The sequence below is a fragment of the Diuraphis noxia genome, unplaced genomic scaffold (assembly GCF_037042655.1).
Source record: "Diuraphis noxia isolate RWA-SAM2 unplaced genomic scaffold, SU_Dnox_SAM2 contig0001, whole genome shotgun sequence".
NCBI classification, from domain to species: domain Eukaryota; kingdom Metazoa; phylum Arthropoda; class Insecta; order Hemiptera; family Aphididae; genus Diuraphis; species Diuraphis noxia.
In genome coordinates this window covers 54,006,684-54,031,111 of record NW_028301711.1, presented here as the reverse complement: position 1 = coordinate 54,031,111, position 24,428 = coordinate 54,006,684, and the positions used below count along the sequence as shown (strand labels likewise).

The 24,428-nt window shown below is 27.5% G+C and overlaps 1 protein-coding gene across 1 annotated transcript in view; it reads left to right on the top strand.

The window, feature by feature from the left end:
- Window positions 1–24,428, top strand: part of LOC107162210 (uncharacterized) — a 428,784-nt gene that overhangs the window by 255,525 nt on the left and 148,831 nt on the right. The window contains exon 3 of the mRNA XM_089217794.1: window positions 20,541–20,601. Coding sequence (XP_089073920.1) covers window positions 20,541–20,601 — 61 coding nt within the window. The remainder of the gene's footprint in view (window positions 1–20,540; window positions 20,602–24,428) is intronic.

Here is a 24,428-nt window from a genome sequence, read left to right as displayed (position 1 = left end):
ATGATATAAATGTTGGTAACTGCTTAGTGTACAATCTAATATAGTAATAACGCAAACGATATTGTCAAATATATTCCTTTTAAGTATTTTAATAGGCATCCATGTCCTATGAAATGCACATTGAATTTTCCGCGATACGATTGAAATACATTACCGGAGTATTTTTACCACCATCAAGTGTTATTGAAAAGCATTTGCATAATATAATTTCAACAAGTCTGAAAGAAATTTCTGAATTCTCGTGGTATAACTGTACCCAACATTTACCTACATCGACCGAATTTTTCGCAATACATTTTATCACGTATATTTTTTTTTTTTTTACTGAACTAAAAAAACATCAACAACAAAGGTTATTAGTTTTTGTTAAGATACAATGTTAAGGGTATTACAATGTTTATATGATGCTAACTACATAAGTTACTATTTAAGTTAATGTTACAATTTTTTTTTTTTTTTTTTTTTTTATCAATACGTTTAAATTTTGTTGTATAAATCCGATCCTTTGAGAAAGGCTATCATGTTCGATGTGATCTCGTTGCTCGGTCCCAGAGCTCCATACAAGTTGGGTGGAATGCTGTATTTCTCCATAACTTCTAAATATTGATAACACTCTGTTATTATATGTTTCACAGTCAGTGTAACCCTGCAGGCTGCACATTGAGGGGGTTCTTCTTTGGCCAAGAGGTGTTTATGTGTCATCCTTGTGTGGCCTATTCGGAAACGATTTATAATAATTTTTTCTCTTCTGCTGAGATATTGATTTTTCCAACTTAGGATTGTGTTTTTTATTTCATTGAGTTTGGTCCGTTGTTTTGACCAGTGCGTTTGCCATTTTATTAGTGTATTGTTTTTAATTTGGGTTTTGATGTCGTCATATGTTACTATGTCCAGGAACTGTATATTCTGGTTGTTAGGTTGTGCCGCTTCCTTTGCTGCTTGGTCTGCCGTCTCGTTCCCCCTAATATTTGTGTGTCCTGGTACCCAAATGAAAGTGATATTTGTTCCCCTAAGCTTTAGTTCGTTGGTTTTTTCTTGTATGTTCTTAGCAATGTCAGATGGGTTTGTAGTATTTTCTAAGCTTCGTAGTGTGCTCAATGAATCAGTGAGTATCAGATTATTTGTTAGCATTTTGTTTTGTTTTTGTATGTATTCTATGGTTTTGAGGACGGCTATTGTCTCAGCAGAAAAGATAGAACATTCATTTGGTAATCTATATCTGATAGTTGTATCGGGGTGTACAATTGCAATACCAACTCCTTTTTCAGTTTTTGAATCACGTATATTTTATACAGTTTGTTCGGTACGAGATGCCGGTCTTGGACTTCACCCTACATTATCTTCGATACCACACTCACCACGCGACCGTTCCGATATCTCCGTCGAGGGAACCAGTATTGGCGTGCCGCCGACGGTCGTTACCCCGCCGCACGCTGGCCCGCGGCCGGGCCTTTAAGTCGTATTATAATAGTCACGAGTCGCGAGTCGCTGTTCCTGAGCCGTCTTTCATTCCGTAGGCCGGAGTTTATGTGACTATTGCGAACCGGCGCGCCGTCGTCGTCAATAACGCCATCTTGGCTTTCCGAGCGATCCAGCCGTCTGTGGCTCTGTACTGTTTTGTTGCTCCGTGTCATGCCACTCGTTGCACACACAAATCGCGTGTTCTGGCCGCCCGTGCCAAAACCGCAGTATTCCGCCGTTATCGCCCGCCCGCCCGCTGTGTGCGCAGTGCGATCCACCGCGTTCCTCACGTGTTGAGTCTGGCCGTCCGTCGGCTGTAACATTTTTGGTCCAAGTCGATGTTGTGGTGTGTCGTCGCCGCCCAGTCAACCACCTTCATCAGGCTGCTCATTATCGTACCGGGACAACTGTAGCACCAATTGGTTGTCAACACTCGCCGCTATCAGTCCCGCCGCTATCAGTCTCGCCGCTATCAGGTCGTACACACGTACTATATATTTTGTTGTTTACCTACCTTACCGTATTTATTTATTCGCTAAGTTTGAATTATTATTTGTTTGTATTGCTATTTTATTCCTACATATTTATTTTGCCGTTCGTATTGTGAACGTGCACATATAGGTATTTACTAACACTAGGTTTAAGTGCATAGACTATTAGAATTATTTTTTACCGACCGTTACAATAAATCGTAACTAATACTGTCATATGTTTAAATATTTTCCTTTTCTATTTTTATATCACCTTTCCGCCTTACAGTCCACTAATATCGCACGACAATTACCATACGCCATTATAGTTCGAGTGCGGGTAATACTTGACGATCACATCGCCGTCGCCGCTGTACGGCTGCTCTAATCAGGTTGCCTCATCACACATAAATATATTATATTATTTTATAAAAACGACATTTTATAATTCGCTATATGGTATATTCTAACAGGTGGTATGATGATGAAATGTGAGAAAATGGGTGAGTGAAGAATTTCTATTACGTATGTATCGTACAAATTGTTAGAGCTTTACAAATTTTATTTAAAAACTATGATATACAAAAAAACGCATTTGCGATAGTGGTAGGTATACTCAAATATCTCATCAACAATAAATTAAACATTCCATTCAAAACGATTGTAATATTTTTACTTTTTTTTAATAATAATAATGAACTTCATTAACAAAATGTTCATTCTATCGAATGATAGAACAAATAACCCACGACAGTAGTGTATCAAAATTGCATATCTAAGACGCCGTGCTACTATTTTAATAATTTGAAGTTGATACATCTTTGCGCAATACAATGAGAACACATTAGATCACGTGACATCCATCCGTTCGTCCATTCATTTTTGTCACAGTGAAGTAATAAAAAAATGCCATGATATAGTCTGTCTTGATGATAAAATACTAATATCTATGAGTCATGGAGGAAGAGGACAGATAGATTCTTTTATGGTGGATATACTATACATATAGGTATTTGCTGCCACCATGTGTACATATATTAAAGGTATAATCAAAGACATATAGAAAAAGACGGGAAATTTGGCACGAGGGCTGTGAGGTGTGGTCGTGTCAAAAATATTAAGGAGGAATACCTTGAGTTATATCATAAGAGTGAGAGAAATACATAGGTATTACTGTTCTGAGGACAGTCAATGCATAACAGCACGCTATCCTTGTAAAAAGCTTCACACATTATCATATATTGCTTTTGATATTCTGTTGTGTATTCAACATGCAGATATTCATAATTACTACCAATATACTAACAACGATTGTTAAACAATCCTTATAATAATGTTATTAATTACACGAATGTTGCTCCGATGAGAAGAAATGTCGGATATCTAAAACAAATTAAAAACTATATAATGTTCTCTTACATTTATTATCAATATTTAAGAGTAAAAATAAATTTTTTAAATTCCAAAATTGGTTATTAATAGGTATTTATCTAAAAATTCATATTATTTAATTAATATTTAAAAACATTGTATTAAAAGTAAAATAATTTGAGCTGAGTACGATAACTGTAATGTTCATCAGCATGCTAAGAAATAATCTTAACTAGGTTTTTTGTTTATGATTAAAGTTTAACCTACTGTAATGATGGTAAAAAAAATGTATGATATTTTATTTTTTTCATTAAATTCTTCGGATAAATAAAAACAATCAGGAAAATATTATCATAATAATATAATCTTTACGGCTGCCAAAAACTAGCGACACATTTTTTTCCAAATTTGTTCAGTGGAAATTTATGACATCTATCTTCAAAGGTGATGTAGAGTATCTAAGATATTTGTTTGATATATCTTGCAATGTCACGCAAATTCAGCAACCAAATCACGAATATTATCTTCGTGAGGCCCGGTTACCATCGAAACAACCGTGGTTGTTTACCGTGCCGACATACAAGAGTAATATTAAGATATTTTAAAAATGAATGACCATATGGCTTAACTCAATAGTGTAACACTTATAAAATAACCGGTGAGCAAATAGTGAGTAGTACCTATATTCTAAACTATTACTCACCAGTCCGACTGTGCTTGGACGTCATGGTACACCTAACAATATACCTAACGGGCGTCACGCGTTTGGGCGAATCCTTAAAAATTGCAATGTGTTTGGGCAATTTAGCATAATGCGTTTGGGCGACCATTTTTTATTATTTATTTTGAATACCCTGGGATGCTGTATTTTATCAATCCATTTTACCTCTTATTTTGACAGACTTGGGACTGTCCATGAATTCCACGGGTATGATAAAAAAATGATTGTTTATTTATGTGTGTGCGCGTAAAATTAAAATTGAAATGGTTTAGATTTTTTATAAATGAAGTTAAAATATAATTAAAATTGAAAAAATATATTTGTTTTTTGTTTTATCTTATAATCATTACAATTTTATCTTTAATATTGTGTCACTGCACCGTCCGCACTGCACGTCAATCACTTGTTTAATAATATTGAATCCTTAGTACTACGTTGAACCACGACTTTCGCTCACTAATTATGTGCAATCTAAAGATAAATGATAAACAAAATACGAAAAACAATAATCCCGATAATTCACGAAATTCAGGAATAAAAAAAATATATTGTCTCGCCCAAACACATTATAAGAAACTCGGTTAACTCGCCCAAACACATTACTTTTATTATACAGGTAAAAAGGCAATTCACCCAAACGCAAACCGCCCATACCTAACTACTACAGACGTACGTTAAAACGACCACAATCAAATTGCCATAAATGTTTATAGCATTATGATTTACTACTGTTAATGGCGTTGATTGGCTAGCGAGTACGTATTAAGTGCATTTAACACGTATTGTTTATTACCCATAGCCATCATTAATCGCAAAAATATAATCTATATAATATAGGTAACGGATTTACCATGATGGGAGTTTTTTTTTTTTATAAAGCGTTTTGGATTGTCAAATAATTTGAAAATTTAATACAAGGTTACTAATGAATTATTTTTAAACAAATTACAAAATATCAAAGATAATTAGTCATAATAATATAATCATGTATAATTATTGTTATTTATTACTATTTTTATTACATTCTAATTATTATTTGTTTTAGAATCATCTCTAAGTGGTTAGTATCATTTTGAGTTGTGAACCTACATTATTTAAACTAGTATTACCAGCCATTAAAAATGTATTACAAATGATTACAGAAATAAAACATGTAAAAATTGACTTAAAAAGACAACTGATTTTAAAAAATCAGAAGAACACTGAATGTAATTCTAAAATGGTAATTCTTGAAACTATAATAAATTAACTCATTTATATTAGATTCAGTCTTTGGTGTTATAGGCTTTCAAATGTTTTTTAATCGACAATATTTTTGAGGTTCAAAATATAGAATGTTAATATTTGAAATTGAAAACCGCTTTGTTTTTTTTTTTTTTTTTTTAAATCATTGAAAATTTAACGAAATGTAGTATTTATTTATTCATTAGATGAATTATGTTAACAGTACTACCATACAAATTTGTTAAAATGGCTTACCCCATTTTAATGTGAAACATCATTCAATCAATCTTATCAGTGAGCTTTTCCGTCTTTTTGTGTGCTGTTAAATTGCTACTTGTAGAGAAGTTCATGCCACAAATATCACACGCAAACGGGTTTTCACCAGTATTTGTGTATTAATGTGTAGTCATGCCGCTATTAATAAATTATTTAAATCATAATTAAACTTTCCTATATTCGAATACGTAGTTATGCAACTGAATCAATTAACCTGCACTATACAAACTGTTCGTGGTTACTAAATAGTTAATTTTCGAGAATATGTGAAAGGCCGATTGTGGCATTGCAAGATGGACCCATTGTAAAAATGCAGATAAAAACAAACGAACCAGCTATAGATAAAAATCTTTAGATAATGAATTGGCTTCATTTTAACTATTCTTTAAGATTTATCATATTCATTAAATTATATCATCTGTTGTCTATATTGCCCTCTATACATCACGATTGGAATTTTTTATACTGTCCAGACAATGTCCGTGTGTTGTATACAATTCTAAAATTGTATACTTTGCCAGTAACATGTACTCCGTAACACATTTTCCTAAATTCAACATCTAAACTTTAGATTCTAAAGAGATTAAAAAATGTAATATGGGGTTAAAAATGGAAAACGTTACTCCTTGGTGGGATTTTATAAAACATAATGTAGGTAATACCAACACTCAAACAGCTGATCAATTTAACGATTTAAAACACGGGAGAAGCCGGGTATTCAACAATATAATATATCTGTATACTAGCACAAGCCAAGCTAATACCAGCAACTATAATTAATAAAATAAAAACATAATAATAATTGGCTTAATAACTAATTAATATACATATATATATATATATATATATGAAAATCGTTTTAAACAAACTTATTTACATTTTAGTTTAATAGATTAGGTGGTATGTAATATTTAATTTTAACTACAACTGAATATAAATTAAATAAATGTACGTTTTCTATATTATATAAAATCATTATTCATTTCCTATGCTCTGCCGTGAAACAGTACGAGATGCGACCTAAATCCTACAAATTTTATTCGTCTTGACTATAATATTCTATCAGACGTTAATCTTCTCTCAGGCACTGAATTATGACTTATCCGTTTTTATAATTATATTAATAAATAGTACGTATTATTATATTATCGCGGGTACAATAATACATCAAATACTGCAGTCTCTACGTATTAGCTAAATAGCTGCTTTTAGAAATTTATGAAACTTTGATTCGTCACTTACTTTAATTTTAGTTACTCACTTCAAATCGTGACAAAATTTCAACTTAAATATTCTTTTTTTCCTGTAATTTTTTTATTTTTCTTCCACTTATCCAAAAACTAGTGAAATTATTAGTTATTACATTCCCCTTTCTCTCTCTAGCTCACAAACCCACACACAAATGTTTTTGTTTTATGTACTGATCATGATGCTTCTTGGAATTATAGTATTATGTATTTACCAAATAAAAGGCTGTTCCTGGTTTTATCAAAGATGGATAATAATCTATTTCACCAGTTATTTTGAAAATGAATGAGTGAACATTTTTAAGTTGCACAGAAATTTATCTTTAGCTTAGTAATTTTTACTTGGAAAATATTTAAGACCTATATCTTGTAAATTCTAAAGACCCCTGGTAAGGAGCATTTTAAACTGAGGGTTTAAGAAAAAAAATGTATTACAGTTGATTGGTATTTTTCAGAATTTATAAACATCGTTTCAATATTTGAGGCTAATCATTAATTATGGATATTACTATATAATATTATGGTTTTATATTAGTACCTTGGATATCATTTAATTCACGATGACATAATTTTACGTGAATATAGGTAACTACATAGGTAATGTATTTTTACACATATGATATCGGATAATACGAAATATGAGACAAAATGATATAAGATAAAATTGGTAATATAAATAGAATTCAAAATATCGTTCATATAATATCTATAAATCTAAAAAATTATTATGAAATTACGATTGGTATTATAGATATGCTTAAGCCTTTAAAATCCGAAAAAGGTACAGTATACTATTCTGTACAGTTTTTTTTCTTGAATATTGAAGAAATAGTTGAATACAGTTTAGAAGTAGATATACTATATAGAAATATAGTCAATAATGACACAACGAAGATAAGATATTGCTGTAATAAAATGTATTCACATTATATACATTACGTGTTATAATAATTATAATTTTAGGTATAAGTCACTAAACATAATATAAACTGTATATAGTGTATATTTTTTATAACAATTTTATATTATCAATTAAAAATTATTAAAAATAATTCAAATACCAATTGTTTGTAATTATAATCATGTTTTAAATAAATCGTACAAAACATGCATGCATAATATAATGATAATAATTATAAAAATAAATTGTTGTTTATAATTGGTGTCACTAATCTTAAAAATCTAGTTATTAACTCTTCACTTCAAAGTAGCGATATAACAAAGTTGATCTTAAATAACAATTTTACAAAATCTTTATGGGGTAAAAACAGGGAACTCCATCTCTTGTATAATATTGTAAGTTGTAAGTTATATATGTATATTAAATTTTATCTCATTGTTGAGTATTGTTGACATCACTAAAATGCAGGGAGATTAAACTATTTTAGGCAGTATGATATTTATTAGATTCAATAACCACACCAAGTGTTTCACAGAAACACATAAGTTTATTTTATAAAAGAAAAAAACCACTATTGTATGTTTATTATTTTTTTTTTTTTTAATGCCTTTAAGCGATTAGCTAAAACTAATATTTCTTTTGTAAAAAGTACCATTTGTTTGATCATGATTTTGTCTGATACCATTTTTTAATCTCATAACATATAATTTAAAATTATAGATTAAGGTTTAATATAATATTTAATTATATGATTTAAATTTTAATGAAATATTTTACAAAATTCTGCCATCAATAATTAATCGTATGTTTTTTTACCTATTTGGTGATTCTCGGTGAAGTTAAAAACTACTGTTTTTAGTACCTTTAATATTTTTTGGATTTTATTATTCATAATATAGTAATACATTTTACTATATTAACTAGGTATTATTTTTAGTAATACGGTAGGTTAAATTATATATTTTTGGTTAAATCGCGTTAATTAAATAATTCATTTTTATGATTTATAGTCTTACTTATATAACTTATATTAGAAATATTGCTATTAACTTTTTAGTACCTAAATATTGACATATCATTCAACGATGAGAACAAGTTTTCGGCATAAGTAGACAATAGTTTAAAATCGTGCAAACCGTGCAAACCGTGCAAACCGTGCAAATATTTTGAAAATGCTAATGTATGTAGTAAAATGCTATAATATACGTCAAAGTTTTAAGCTAAGTACCATAAATAGTTTTGAATTACCTACAACAAAATAACTAAAACCATTATTCTTCGTTTACATATTCAATTTTCAAATGTTATCTTTTTGATTTTGAAACTATTTATAAACTATAATTGATCTTGTATGAAACTATCAAGTATAACTACGAAAATTGAAGATTTTATATAATATTTTGGATTACAAAATAATTTTAAAATATTTGGGATTTGATGTTGTATAACTTCTAACTTGTATAAATTATAAATATCCCAACAATTATTTTAGATTCACATTCAACTTTTTTTTAGTTCAAAATTCTATTAATGAAAACATAATATGTGCCCTTGGAATTAAATATTCAAAATTTTAGCATGACATATTACATTATCTTATCAACATTTATACGTAAAAACAAAATTTTAAATTGTTTATAAATAATTCAAAGAGATGGATACTACGATAACATAGAGAACTTATAGCTGGTATTTTATTTCAAAATGTTTAAATTTTCTATCATTATTTTTTTAAGAAATTTGAGTCTAATAACCAATTTTGTGAGCGTTATAATTTATAATAAACTTTTTGAAAGTATATATGGTTATTCACAGACCAATTTCAAATGATTTGTCTCATAAGCGATAGTTTCACATTTTCTCACATTCAATGTGTGAATAACCAGCTATAAGAGATTGGAGAGCTACTCTAGGCTCTTTGTATAATACAAAGAAATATAAAAATTAGAAAATGGAATAATACTAATTATTATATTAGTAAAATAGTTAAGCCACGAGTCACATGACGTGTTTACTATATATTATATCATAATAAGCACATTATTATAATGTAACATGTAGAAATTCGTTAAATATTTCAACAGTTGGTGTTTACGTATAATATTATGATTGACATTTTGGAAATGATACTAAAATATACTTCATTGGTGATCGTACAATGCAGTGTATAAGCAGATAGAATTGTTAATTTAACGCGTTTAAAAAGTTTTTGTGCGTTACGAGTTGGGAAAATAACAATGCGAAAATTGTTAACCCAAGCTGTTCGACCGAGACGCATAAATTAACATATAAAAAAACAAATTAGGTAGGTACCTATTATACTTAACGAAAAATAATACAGATATTAAATTTACAAATATATATGATGCTATAAAAGATTGTCAACAATTTAATAGTTACAAGTAATAATAATATAATGATTGCCAGTTCTAAGAAAATATGTCTTTTGAAACGTTTAATGAAAGGAACAGAAACAAAGTGCACTTATAATATATAATATATCATATTTATTTCATTATACTCAAAATAATAAATAATAAAAAAAAAATTATCCCTGTTAAACGAGAAAATATGTATATTTGCTATGAAGTATTTTATAAAAACCAAAAATTATATTATTGCCATTTTCTATCAAAGTTCTATTCAGCAATTCAGCATAATCCTATACTCATAATATTATAATATATTTCAGGATAATATTCAACAAATACAGTTTTTTGATAAAATATCATGTAAAAAAAAAATACTTTGTACCTATTTGTAATCAATGAATTCGTTTGAGTAAGTGCTTTTTTATTTATTTATTTATTACTATAACTTTCATTTAAAAATTTAAATATTAATCATCCAAAGATTAATAAGAGTATATCATTTGATATAAGTGGCTAAATATTATAAGTACAGGGAAAAATAGCAAAGTACACTAAATATTTTGCATATATATGAATATTCTAAACATTTCAGACTTTTAGCTGTTTTTTTTTTTATTAAATTTGAATATTTTTGTGTTTTTCATAAAAATGTATAAAAATAAATCATTTTTATTTAAAGGTATAATATAACGCATATTTCAGTAGTCCTTACTGCTATAAAATAAACGAGCATTATTATTAGAAGGTAATAAGATAGTGATAATATCATGCCATATTTGTAAACATAAATAAACACTGTGGAATTTCAGTTATTTGGAATGAAACTATCGATACCAAATAAGTACGAATGTACTAACGTAAAGTTCTGTGGCTTGTACTTCTTATAATTTTTAAAATACTCGGTACACGCTTTACTACTTATAGTATGATGCTTCAAAAACTATTAACTGACAACCAGAGTGTCAGAAAGAAGCTTAGGTTCATCAAATATGGTGAGGATAAGGTTTTAATATTGACGTATTGTTATAAGCCGAATAAAATCATGTAAATTTACTAAACTTATGTATAAATGATAATGCGAACTTTTTTTAAAAAAAACAGATAATTATAGGGAACCTGAATATTGTAATTTCTAACGTACATTTTGGTTATTCCAATTTTACAAAGGAACCCATAGAACTTCTCATTTTGTCTTCTATATAAATAAATTAAATAACATTAAAATCTCATTACTTGTTCATGATCATTCAATACAATATTTCGTTATCCATTGAATTCAAGTAATGAAAAAAAATAACATTGTCAAAATACGGTGCTAACAAATGATTGTAAACATCGATTTTGGTATGATTCTATTACACATTGTTATAAACGTTCAAAAAAACACAATAGTGTTACACTATTAAATGAATTGATAGATACTATTGAGTTAATGTTTTTCGCAAATATAAAATTACGGAAATTAGAGAAATTTCTCTGCTGTTGTAGATAAAAGTGTGCCTTAAGTAGTCAAGTATTTAATTTGAATTTAATGTTAAATTATTTTAAATGATAAAAAAAATACAGCGCGTTTTCATGTTTTAACATTTCATCGACGTACATAAATAATTTTATCGCAAGTTTCTGAAAATCCCAAAAATACGTAATGTCTTGTGTAAGCATAATGTTCAGACCTAACTTTTGACTCAAATCTAATGTAATTTTATTGAAGTGGTATATTGATGGTGTTTTTGTTAGCGGCCAACACATGCCTCATGAAATAACCACAGAGTGGCGTTTGTCTGTATTGTTGTTAGTTTTATTGTTATGTGAAAAGCAATAAAAGTGATAACAGACGAATAACAACCAAAATACTGAAGAGCAATTATGTAATATAGTCTAGAATAAAAATAAACAAAAATCCATGGTTTGGCTATGATTATCCCGAGTACAGCACATTTAGAGTATAATATTATGTGGAACGGTGCTTAGATGCTTAAAAAACGATCTTTTTTTTAATAAAAAATATTTCTTTACATTTTCATTGGAAATTGTTCGATGAACTTGAAATTAGATACCTAATTACTTTTAGATGACATCTGTAAAGTGTCAAAACCTTAGATATAACATTTATTTTTTTAATTTGAAGATAAATTACCGATTATTCAATGATTACGTTTAAATCCTAACCTTACTGGTTCTTGATTAAGTAAAAAGTAACTAATTTTTTTTTTTATTATTTCATATATCATACTCAACAATGAAAGTCAGAGGAATATTTTTCGACTATGAAATAAAAAAAAAAAAACAATCTAAATTAAAGCAATTCAATAATGTCTTGAATAATCTATAGACATTTTACAAATAGGTTTAAAAATATGAACAAAATTAAAATAGTTGCGTATTCAGATATTTTAATAAATAAAAAACATTAACTAATTTATATGGATAATTAATAAGGATTTTTTTAATGAAAAATAAAGTGCATATTTTATAACATGAAGTAATTTATATATTTTCTATACATCTTAACTAGAAACTAGTTTTCTACTTTCAGTCTTCCCCTCCACCATATTATTCTACTGGTATGATTTAGTTTATTTCAAATGAAAAATGAAAATTTAAAGCGGAAAAATATCAAATAAATCAGTCTGCCAGCCAAATCACTTAAACAATTTCTACCTGTTTTATATAATTTTAGTCTATAATCCGCATTTATTTCCAAACCCATTAATATTTATGTGGTATCCCTAACTATAATAATCAAATTTTAGTTTAAAAAATAATTTTTCAATTATTCTATTTACTTTTGGGATTTATAAGCTTTTATGGATTAATTTTATACATGATAAATAAATACATACAGACATAAATGTCTAGTACGTGTAATAGTATTCAATGTATTTAATTTTTAAAACATAACCATTACAATTGTTCATAACACGCTCAAAAGCTAAAATATTTAAAAAACTAACATGCAATGGGGTCATGTCAATCCACTATTGAAGCTAAAAGCAAAAAGTTGATTCGTTCGGCTGTACAAAACTTTTCAGCGTTGTACGTTTGTAATATGAAAACATCATAGCGAATTGGTATAGCATCTAATAATATTAATACTGTTATTGATACAGTACAAAAACATACGCTACTAAAACGGCTATTCTCATAACTAACATTTAACTTGCTGGAAAACCGATCATTAGGAAAGCTTAAGTAACACGGATGTCACCGGGTAGCCACATAAATGGGGTGATATTCAGGGTCACAATAGATCGACCTAAGTCAGCCAAAAAATACACGTATTGCATCAGGTGACCGTGTAGATCGCGTGGCGATCACTCGTTAAAACAAAACTGTCTGGGCCAATGCAAAACACTCAAGGATCGGGCAGTGCGTATAAATACAAGTACACTCGCTAACCAGATTCATTCTATCACTGACCTCCACAACCTCAATATCAGTTTTCAAGTCACCTAAAAAACCCAGGAACAACTAAGAATTCAGACAAGCAAAAGCCGACGATCGCTGCCACCCGCAAAAGCAACCCGACGAGTGATCAAGTGCCTCGTCGGCCGAGATGATACTAGCTATGGATACTCTCAGAAACCCGCACCAACGTGCCAAATAACCGCCGTAGCCGCCCAAAACATCCTTTTCAGGATGATCTTGGTCATCTTGGAACGAGACCATTGATACTTTTGACAAGCATATTATACAGCCGTCATGAGATACATCCGCCGATCCGACCAATTACAAGCAGCTAAATAACGTTGCAGACCATTAACACCGACAAGAATTAGCTGGCACGAGATCCTAGATTATTACCGCCCAGTGACGCAGAATTCCTAGCGACGCGTTCATCCATTTTCCACCGGGAAAATTAAGGTGAGAACCAAAGACAGAGTTCCGACGAGTGACGATACCAGGATCATGGAAATTTTTTAGGGCAACCATAGACGTCACTTTTCCAAGCGGGCTATTTCAATACATGGCTATCATTATTCGTTAAAAATTGTAAATGGTATATCTAGGGATGTGTGAACTTCTCTCGAAAAAAACTATCAATGCTTTTACTTAGTATCAAATCGAAAGAAACTATCGATATGAGTAAATATCGATACCAAATAAATAAAAAAGGGTACCTTTGATTATTATCAAACGCACATTTCAGTCACATTTAATTTTAATACCTAATTTTTTTTTTTCAATACAGCTGTGTTTATAAGTGTTCATTATAATAATCTCGATAGTACATACCTAAGTGACTGTCTTAATTGAATAAATTAGAATAAAATTCAGTGGCTTAACTAGGATCTATTTTCGGAAGGGAAGGAGTATATGTTTATATATATTAGGCATACAGGAACCCATTAGTCTATTACTAATTATATGGAAATTCTGATGTATAATAAATTTAATATGTTTAATACTCGTAAAAAGTATTCTAAAAACCGTATTGCATACTTAAAAAAAGTATTCCGATTACTAACTAAGTCTGATCTATGAATGTCCATTAGAATTATTAGGTTTGATCCAATTAAAGTATCGATACCAAAAAGTACTGGTATCGAAAGAAAATATCGATACTGTACTCATATCGATAGTAGGTATCACAACATCCCTTGGTTAACCAAATAAAGTCTATTAAAACGCATTTAATACCATGTTTTATTTAATAAAAAAAATCAACTTCACACTGCCTGAAGTTCCATATACAAATAATAATAATTTTCAACAAGACACCAATCATGTATCCACGCTAGTGTAATTATATGTTAAGAAACAATAAAATAAAATAAATTAATTAATGACAACCAATTAGTAGGTACAACTAAATAAAAATTATATAACAGTATAATATTATGTTGTTTTACATAAAAATAATAACACTGGAAATAATGCAAATGAACTATAATTTTTAAATATTCTTAATTCTTTTAGATAATTAATTACTCTCAATACTTTGAGACACAAAGTATCATTAAATTCCTATAAACTATCGGAAAGCTTAAAATTTAATCATTTCATGGAAAAATCTCATATCAGTGTTTCAAGGATATAAAGATTTATTATGACACTAGGCTGAATACATTAAATTCAAAACGACTTCACTAAATTTAATAATTCCAATGGATTTACGAACAAAAAGATTTATGAGCGCCGATTGGATTGTGTGTGAAGTCAACGAAGACCCTATTTATAATTTAATTTTTGTGCAGCTTAACTTTGTTCATTCCTTCAAAAATTAAAGTTAGTTACAGTTATTTTTTTTTTCATTTTCAGTTTTGGTCTTAGATGTGTACTAACCTGCATATTTTGTAGTTTTACCTATATACATATTATGTTTTATGTACTTATTATCTACTGATTTTATCCATAGATTGGTATTTCTGAATTTTTAAGAATTATAATTATAAGTGTTACCTATGCATATGTGTCATTTTTCCATATGTGACTTAAATTATTTGGTGATAAATATTAATAATAATCTTGAACTATTCATTGTTTGGGTGATCTCTATAATCTAGGTCATTCTTGGTTTACTTCATACAGCAGTATATTTTGTGAAACAATAAATGAAATTCTTATAAAAATGACAATTTGTCTAAAATATTTTTAATTTTTCGTTTGATGGTCCAACTGATAAACGTAAGTGACTTTCCTAATGAATCTTAAGTTTCATATAAGTACATATATAGATTTATTTATGTGCACTACATATTTTACTTCTGGTTTCTATTGTTAATAGAATTGAGAAGTAAGATAAATTGAGTTACATGAAATAACAACATATAAGATAGTGCCAAGTTTACTAGTCTGTTAAGTATAAGATTTGATAAATTATTTATCAAAAAGGCCATATTACTTATGAAAGATCCACTATAACTCAATTCTTAGTTCCCTACGTAATAACTTGCATTCTATTACTTCTGTCACCTAAATAATGTTAAAATGTAAAAATCAAATTAATATGTGGTTATATCTATTTTAAAAAACTAAAACAGAATAAATCTTTTAAAAATCAAAAATATATTATTATTTTTAATAATCCAGTTTATAATATTTACGAATAGTAGGTACTTACCAATAATATTTTTCTGAGTACCTGATGTGAGATATTGAGTAGATTTAAATAATTATGAATAAATATATATGCTAATTTATTTATTTATTTAATACATTCAATATAAATTAAAAAAATTGCGTCAGTAGGTTGCTCCTATTTTGTACATTTGTATCAGTCAATTGAATGTCGAGGACATTGAGTAGGTCACTATAGTGTGATAAATATTAAAATTTGAATTCAATGATAAATCGTTTTATATTAAAATCTGTTTTGAGCAAAGATTGGACTTTCGTCGTAGTAAAATATTACTTAATATACTTATTATGTATTTATAATGCCATTAAAGTAATTTATTTTACCATTTGTAATATGATATGAAAATTAATGATATTAATTTGAACATTAATTTATTTATGTTATAATACAATTAAATATAATAAATATATATATTTATTTATTATAATTATTTAATATGTTTTAATTCAAATAAAATAGTGAAAAATATTATTATATAATTAAATATCCAATTTCATCAAAATGTAGGTCTTTAAAAAATAATACATTCATATTTTTTAAAGATTTGGGCATAAGTAAAAACTTTTCATGAGAAACCTTGTATCTTAGTAAGCTTTAGACATAAATTATTTAAACTAATAAATAATAGAATAATAGAATTCAATAGAATAAGATAATAATAAAACGATTTATTAGTGCCTATCTATATATTATAATTTTTAACCTCAACATAATTTGCGTGTTTTCGTGATTTTACAAAATTACATCAAATGCTTGAAAAATAGCACCATGTATTATTTGAAACCAATGTGTAATTTATTGTGACCAGACACTACGTTATTATGGAATGTTAAACATTTCAATTTTATCGTCAAATAATTTGTTCGGTTGTATTGAAAACAATAATTACACTGCGAAATTATTAAATTTACTCTACTCATGTTAAATAATTTAATTTAAATGTTAGGTACAATGCAAAAAAATAAATGTACATATTATTATTTTGATGTACTAACCACTAAATAACATAGTCTGTTCATCTGTAATATCCATAAATTGTGCATAATAATAGGTATATTATAAGAATTATATAAATTCAGGACTTAAATAGTGAACTAATGTTTAAATTGAATTACTATCGAATTGTAAGTAAATGGTTCCATGTAAGTATGTTTATAATCTTTTTAATTCAAAATGGACTAAAATACATTTTTATTATATACCCAATTCATTATAATAATAGTATGCATTACTTTACATAAGTACCTACCTAACTGTTAAAAAATAATTTTTACGGAAAAAAATTTTTTTTTCTTTCTATTTTTAAATATTTAATCATTTGAAATTTAAAATATTTTTAAAATACCTATTTCTTCCCATTCTTCATAAAACAATATTGTTTTTCATTTTTATTTTTATTTTTAAATGAACAAATTCATATTTGTATTAGTTTAAAATGTTCTAAATTTCTAACTTACAAATGTATCGTTATTTATTTTGTTTTTCTACTATTTTAATATTTAAATTTATTATATTTTTATAAAATATTTTAATTACTTACCTAATATTGAATTTTATTCAAAGGGTAGATATCCAAATAATTTGAGCGTAACATTCAAGAATATTATTAGTGTACCTACTATCGTTCTTATACAACATTTAAATATATTGTATAAAACCATGTTTTTAAATTAAACTTGGATATTTTAAATTGTAATGCATTTACGCCCAACTGTTGTACAATTTCAATGAGTTTACAAATATAATACGCAACCGATGCTGCAGTAGTGAAAATTAGTAAAAAAAAGTCTATAGTAGTCCTGTACAATGTAATGGTCGATATTTAAATACGAAGATAAGATATTATGAACTTCCAAGATTCGCAGATATTATTTGTACAATGAGTCACTAACACATTAGAAGACACGGCGCGCGGCGTGACCAATGACCATGGACTCTCAATAATTGCTGTGATAAATAGGATATGGTTAAGATATTGATCGTTTGTTTCGAATTAAAATATTGCGTTTACTATTTGTGGATTAATAATTATTTAAGCTTTTATACCCATGGTATCGAAGACATGTCACTGATTATTTAGTCTGTCATCAAGAATTGCATATTATATTATTATATTCTTGTAACATTTTAGACGTACATATACCTACCTATCTATATCGTTTTATCTACTTACAACTCAATTACGAAATAAATTAATAAACGTTTATGAGCATTATTGTCTGAATATCTTATGAATAACAGTATTCAGTTAATGATGTTTATTATTTAATTGCCGCACTACAAGAATCACTATATTACGTAGGTATATTATGTTTAAATGTGTTGAATGTGTTTGATATACTACATAAGACATGTCATCATTAAAATCAAATTATTTTTGTGTAAAGAAATTGTAGAAAACTTTAAGTTCAGCTGTTGTGTACTATATTTAAAACTAAACGTACTGCTGTAAATGTTGAAATAAATTGTAAACCAACAAATTTCAATAAAAAAAAAAAATAATTTAACTTATTTCACATAACATAACTAAGCAGGTATTTTTAGTTATGATGAGCTTTTTTTTTTAAGTTGAGCGACTTACGTGACATTTAGTAAAAATGTTATTGTATTATTATTTAAAAATATATATTTTGTATTTAGACAAATATTTGAACAATAATTTTAGTATAAAGTATAGATTTATTTTCTCACTGTTCAGTTTTAGAACATTTTCAGATATAATTATTGCGTAATTTATAGTTTATGTAAAATGTATTTTATTTTATTAATACATAATATGATAATGCATTTAGGTAGCGTATATAATACAATCTCATTAACAAAAATAGTGTTTAAAATGAAATTGGCTAGATTCTCAATATTTGATTTAAAACAAATTAGTTCTGTAAATAATTAATTATTTATTTATATTATCATATTTTTAAAGAGAGGATGAAATAATATTAATTCTGCGTTTTGACTATTGAGTTTTATAGGAAACTACTTAGTCAACTAAACTCTATGAATTTGGTTAATGAGTTATAATTTTATAAGATATCGTACCTAATTATTGCAAGTCACAAATTATTATTTTTTATCCTATTAAACTTCATTAAAAAAAAAGTTCATAACTCAATTAATGACATACGTTGATTAAATATTATTAATTCCTTTAATAACGTTATTGTTGATTGTTTTAATAACAGCATAATTTAATTTCATACAACAAAAGATTTTTTATATGTGGACAAAATAGTGTGGACATTTAATTTCAGCTATTAAAGCATATAGAGATAGACACTTATAATATGACAATAAACCTCTATGGAATTTACTGATATCATAACCATTTGTTAACATATTTTCTCTACTGAAAAAGATGTCTCAAGAAAAACTTCAAAGTAAATCGATTGGAAATTTGTCTATGACTACTTTTTCATTTTATTTTTTTTCCTAAATGTCTGCCAAAGGGTAACCAATATTTTATTTCTGTGTTTGTGTGTAAATAAAAAAAATAAAATAAAAATGTTACAAAAATAATTTATCGTTCAATCCCAGTGAGACGAAAAGTTTCGATAAAATCTGGCTGAGTTGATGGGATTCCAAAATATAACTCTAAATCCAACTGTGTTATCACTTTGAACCGTCGATAACTCAAACTATTTTCTTTAATACAACATATTCATCGAAAGATCAACAATAACACATACATATGAATATACTGTTGGAAATCTGTTCCGGAAAGGAAAACCTGTTATATGTTTGAATGATATTTAAGTACCTATAGAATATACATTCTATCTGACAATAATTATTCAAACTCTAAAAATGTATACTTAAAAATAATATTTTATGATTTATTTCTACTGTAGTTGTAAGTATAAGTACACCTTTGAATATTTGTTTTACCAATCAAAAAAGTAGCAAAGAAATAAACAAATACGTTAAGATAAAATTAATTTGTATTTATTTTTGCTCATAAATCCATATTATTTTGAGGGTTTTTTTTCTTTTAAGGCATATTTCATTAACTTTATACTTGTTGATATATATTATTTTAATCAAGTAATTATGGGATATGTTTTTATAATATTAAAAGTTACAAACACATCATACAAAAATAAGCTATTGTTAAAAACTAATAATTACCAACAACGTTTTTCATATTATTATTTTTATTGGGTTCAATTTATTTTTATTTTTATCATAGGTACCTACTATAAAACTCATCTTGTAAAAATCGTTGTTGACTATTCCGTGGTATTACGGGTTTCTTAGAAACCTTTGAGGTTGGCTATTCATTTTTCATATATTAATGTTATTTATATTCCATCGTTTCACTAAGGATCTAATATTCATATTAATAATGATTTAAATTTTAAATTTTGTATTTAAAATTTTAAAATGACTAAAATATTATTATTATTATTTTTCAGAACGAATTGCAGACTGACATGTCACACGAAAATCGAACCAACGTAAATCATGTGAAAGAGGGTAAGTTACATATTACGTAGTAATAGATACAGACAATATAAATATTGTGGCCTACACATTATTTTTGAATACATTATAGATTTAATAATAAGAAATAGATTGTAATAAATCGTTATTTCATGGAAGGAATTGATATTATATAGTGGAACCCGGTACGTAACAAAAACGGTGATAACGTTTTAATAATTAGTACACCTATACCATACCTGACATGCCAGATATTTCCCTTAAAAACTTTATTACGGTCATTAATTTCAGTAGACAAATAATCAACCTCTGGTCGAGAAACTGTATGATACACAATAACCCATTAAAAATCACCTGGATACGTGTTGCATTGATTTACGTCTTCTCATTTTTACATATCTGATATTTTATAAATAATTTTCATGCACTGATATCATCACTTTGTTAAACAGCCTATTGAAATTTAGGTAATCAAATAACTTACCTACGTGTTAATCTGAAAGAGAGAGATGAAACATGAGAACTCAGGTGGTGTTAAGTAGAAGGACATTTTGTTTTGTAATGCGTCTGGTTGGGGTGGAAAAGGCGAGCTCCCTTCATTTTAACATGCCATTAAGCTGTTGGCAATATGAAACGGTGATTTGGACGCGGTACAAGCAACATCAGAGCAATCAAGTCGAAAACGGCTGATAAGACAAACGTGCCATGCTGCCATTCAAGTGGGTTAAGCGAATTAACTGTCGTTATAGATGGTTTCAGAAAGGGTACCATACCTTCACCATGAACAAAACATGATATCGTTTTCAAACGGTGCTGATGTTTTTGGAAATATGCTGTTTACTATAAAGCCTTGTGAAAAAAAAATAAACACCATACTCAGCTTAATTTATTTTGCGTTTATGCAATAATATTATAACATAGTTTGTCGAGTTATCTTAATCTTTTTTTTTTTGGCACTATTCCACTAAGTATTTTTTAAATACGGTACAGCACAAATCATGCAAAGAATACTATAATTCAATATCAAATATATTATTGTATCATATTTTACCTCTATTCTCTTTCATTATTTTCTGAAATATCTACAGATTCTACAGGCTACAGTAATTCATTGTTATACATAACACAATGATAATAGTATAATAAATATTATATTGCGTTCGGTAATGACTTATTTTTGTGAGCGCATTGCACAACTTTTAGATAATATTTTGTATTATAATATCTGTGTGATAAAATTTTATAAACTTAGATATTAAACGTTCCCTAATCTGGAACACAATCATCTATAATGTAGACATCTATTATTTGATGTATGTATGAATATTAGTATTTAACATGAAATTACAGTTAGCAACTTGGAAGATATTTTCAGGGAAACAGTCTTCCCTCCAAATAAAAACAACCATAAACAAATAAAATATTTTTAGATTCTGAACGAAGTGATGAATGTATTGATTTTACAATGATGTGTGTGTGTTTTTTTTTTTTTTGTGTCTGTGTACAACATAACTAGTCGAAATAATGCTTCAATTTGAAACTTTGGGGGTGGTTTCCGATGTAAAAGTGAATATCCTAGGTGTATATAGAGATCAAAAGTTGACATTTTCCAACAGTTTTCAAAAAAATCGATTTTTTTATATGCTTGTAATTTATTCAAAAACTAATCACTGTAAATACTTGAAATTTTCACCAAATGTTTATGTTAGTGTTATCTATATACAGTTTAATTTTCAAAATTTTTTGACTTTTTTGAGCTATTTATAGACCACTGAAATTTTCGATTTTTTTTTTTTGAAGTTCGGTAAAAAAATGTTGGATGACCAAAAAAACTTGAAAATTTAATACAAGTTTAGGTTTTTTTTGAGATATTTATAGACAACTGAAATTTTAAATTTTTCTAAACATTTTTCTTGAAGTGTCAATAAAATTTTTTTGGCCATATCAATATACTTGAAAATGTAATACAAAGTTCCTCATAAGTTATTCTTATAGTGATTAAAAAATTATAAGAATACATATGCATAATTTTTTTTTATTAGCATTTGAAGTTCAAATATTGAAAAAAATTCGTCAAAACCATGAATATTTGCAAATTATTTTGAAGTTGAAAAATCATAAAAATGTTTGTGTTTATAACTAAGGATTAAAAATACGACACTAAGTTTTCCTTCAAGTAGCTATAGATAAAACTCGAAGCATCATTATAGGAAAAATTTTAAGTGCGTTTGAATTTTAAATTTGTACGAAATAGCTTAACGATAACGATTTACCCTCAAACCAGGTATATGTATATTTATGATAGTATAATGTATTATGAATTATGATATCTACATGCAATATTTTTGGAAAAATTGATTAACCATGCCTTATCCAATATGCGTCCTGATTGAAAAATAAAATATTTGTTTCAAAATAGAATATATGACAATATTTAAATATAATATATTATCCTAGACTGACAAATCATCTCCGTTCAGAATCTTTTTTCGTATACAATGATACCTATCATTGCATTCAAATTTAACCTACCCTAGTCAGAGGTCCACCTCACCCCCTAATGTACAGCAGAGCGACATCCACTTACCCCCTTTTTTCCTTTGTAAAAATATATTTCTGTAAAATAATTCTCTTCTCTGTACTTATACTATGATTAATATATATAATATACTAAATCGGGTGTGTGCTACTGAGAAGATTATAAAATAATCGAAATTTTATTGCCATTTCGTCGACAGAGATCTAAGTGTCTGAAACAGGCCAGCTGATTATACTATAAAAGTTTCATCAAAAATCATATTTATTTTTCTTCAGTACTTGTCTAAATTATAGACGGTTATTGTTGTATGAGCAGTTTTCATGGATTATGTTTATAATTTAATGTAAAATCTACACATTTAAGTATATCTGAATATATTTACAAATGTAAAAACATCTGTTTACTTTGGAAAATATAATAATTTGCTTTAATAACTGTAGCTTTTCATATTTATTACTTTATTAATTATATTATAATAAAACATAGGTACAAAAGTTTTATGCCACGAAATGGAAAATACATTTATTGAGTAAAAAATATTATAGTAATACATTTACTGAACTTTTTTAAATTAATAAAAGATGCAACATTACATAATTTTTTTTTATTATTATAAAGAACAAGGCCTCGACAACATAGGTCATTGGCCGCGAATGATGATTACACATTAATTAATACATTATAGGTAAATAATTGTAAATATATAAAATGTAACAAAACAATATGAATTAGAAGCGAAAGAAGCAAAATACAAAGAATAAACGTTAAATGGTTTTGTATAAATTGGTGTCTCTTATAAAACTTAGTGTACTGTTGATATTTTGAGGTTCATTGTTGAGACATACGGCGATGCTACTTGGAATGTTGTGTTTAGTTCTTTCTTCGGTAAATTGGCGGCATTCTAAAAGTAGATGTTTGATGGAGATATTGGATCCGCAGGTGATGCATGGTTCTGGGTCTGTTTTGTCCATGAGGTGTTTGTGGGTACGCCAGTAGTGTATTACATAATTATACATTATACATAGGTACATAATATTACATTGTCTTTTTGTATTTCATAATTCAATAGATTAATTTTTAGCTCGTCTTATACTTATTATATACTGATTATTATAGTATCATAATAATATAATATATATATATTATTATTATAATAAAAGGAAGTAATTGTTTGCCAACTGTCTAGCTGTTCTCAGGTACAGAGTCTTATTTAAATAGAAAAAAAAACATTTGTAAAAAATATTTCATATAAATATTATTCACACACATGCTCATAATATAATATGCAAATAGTAATATATAATTGTGTATAACCATATAC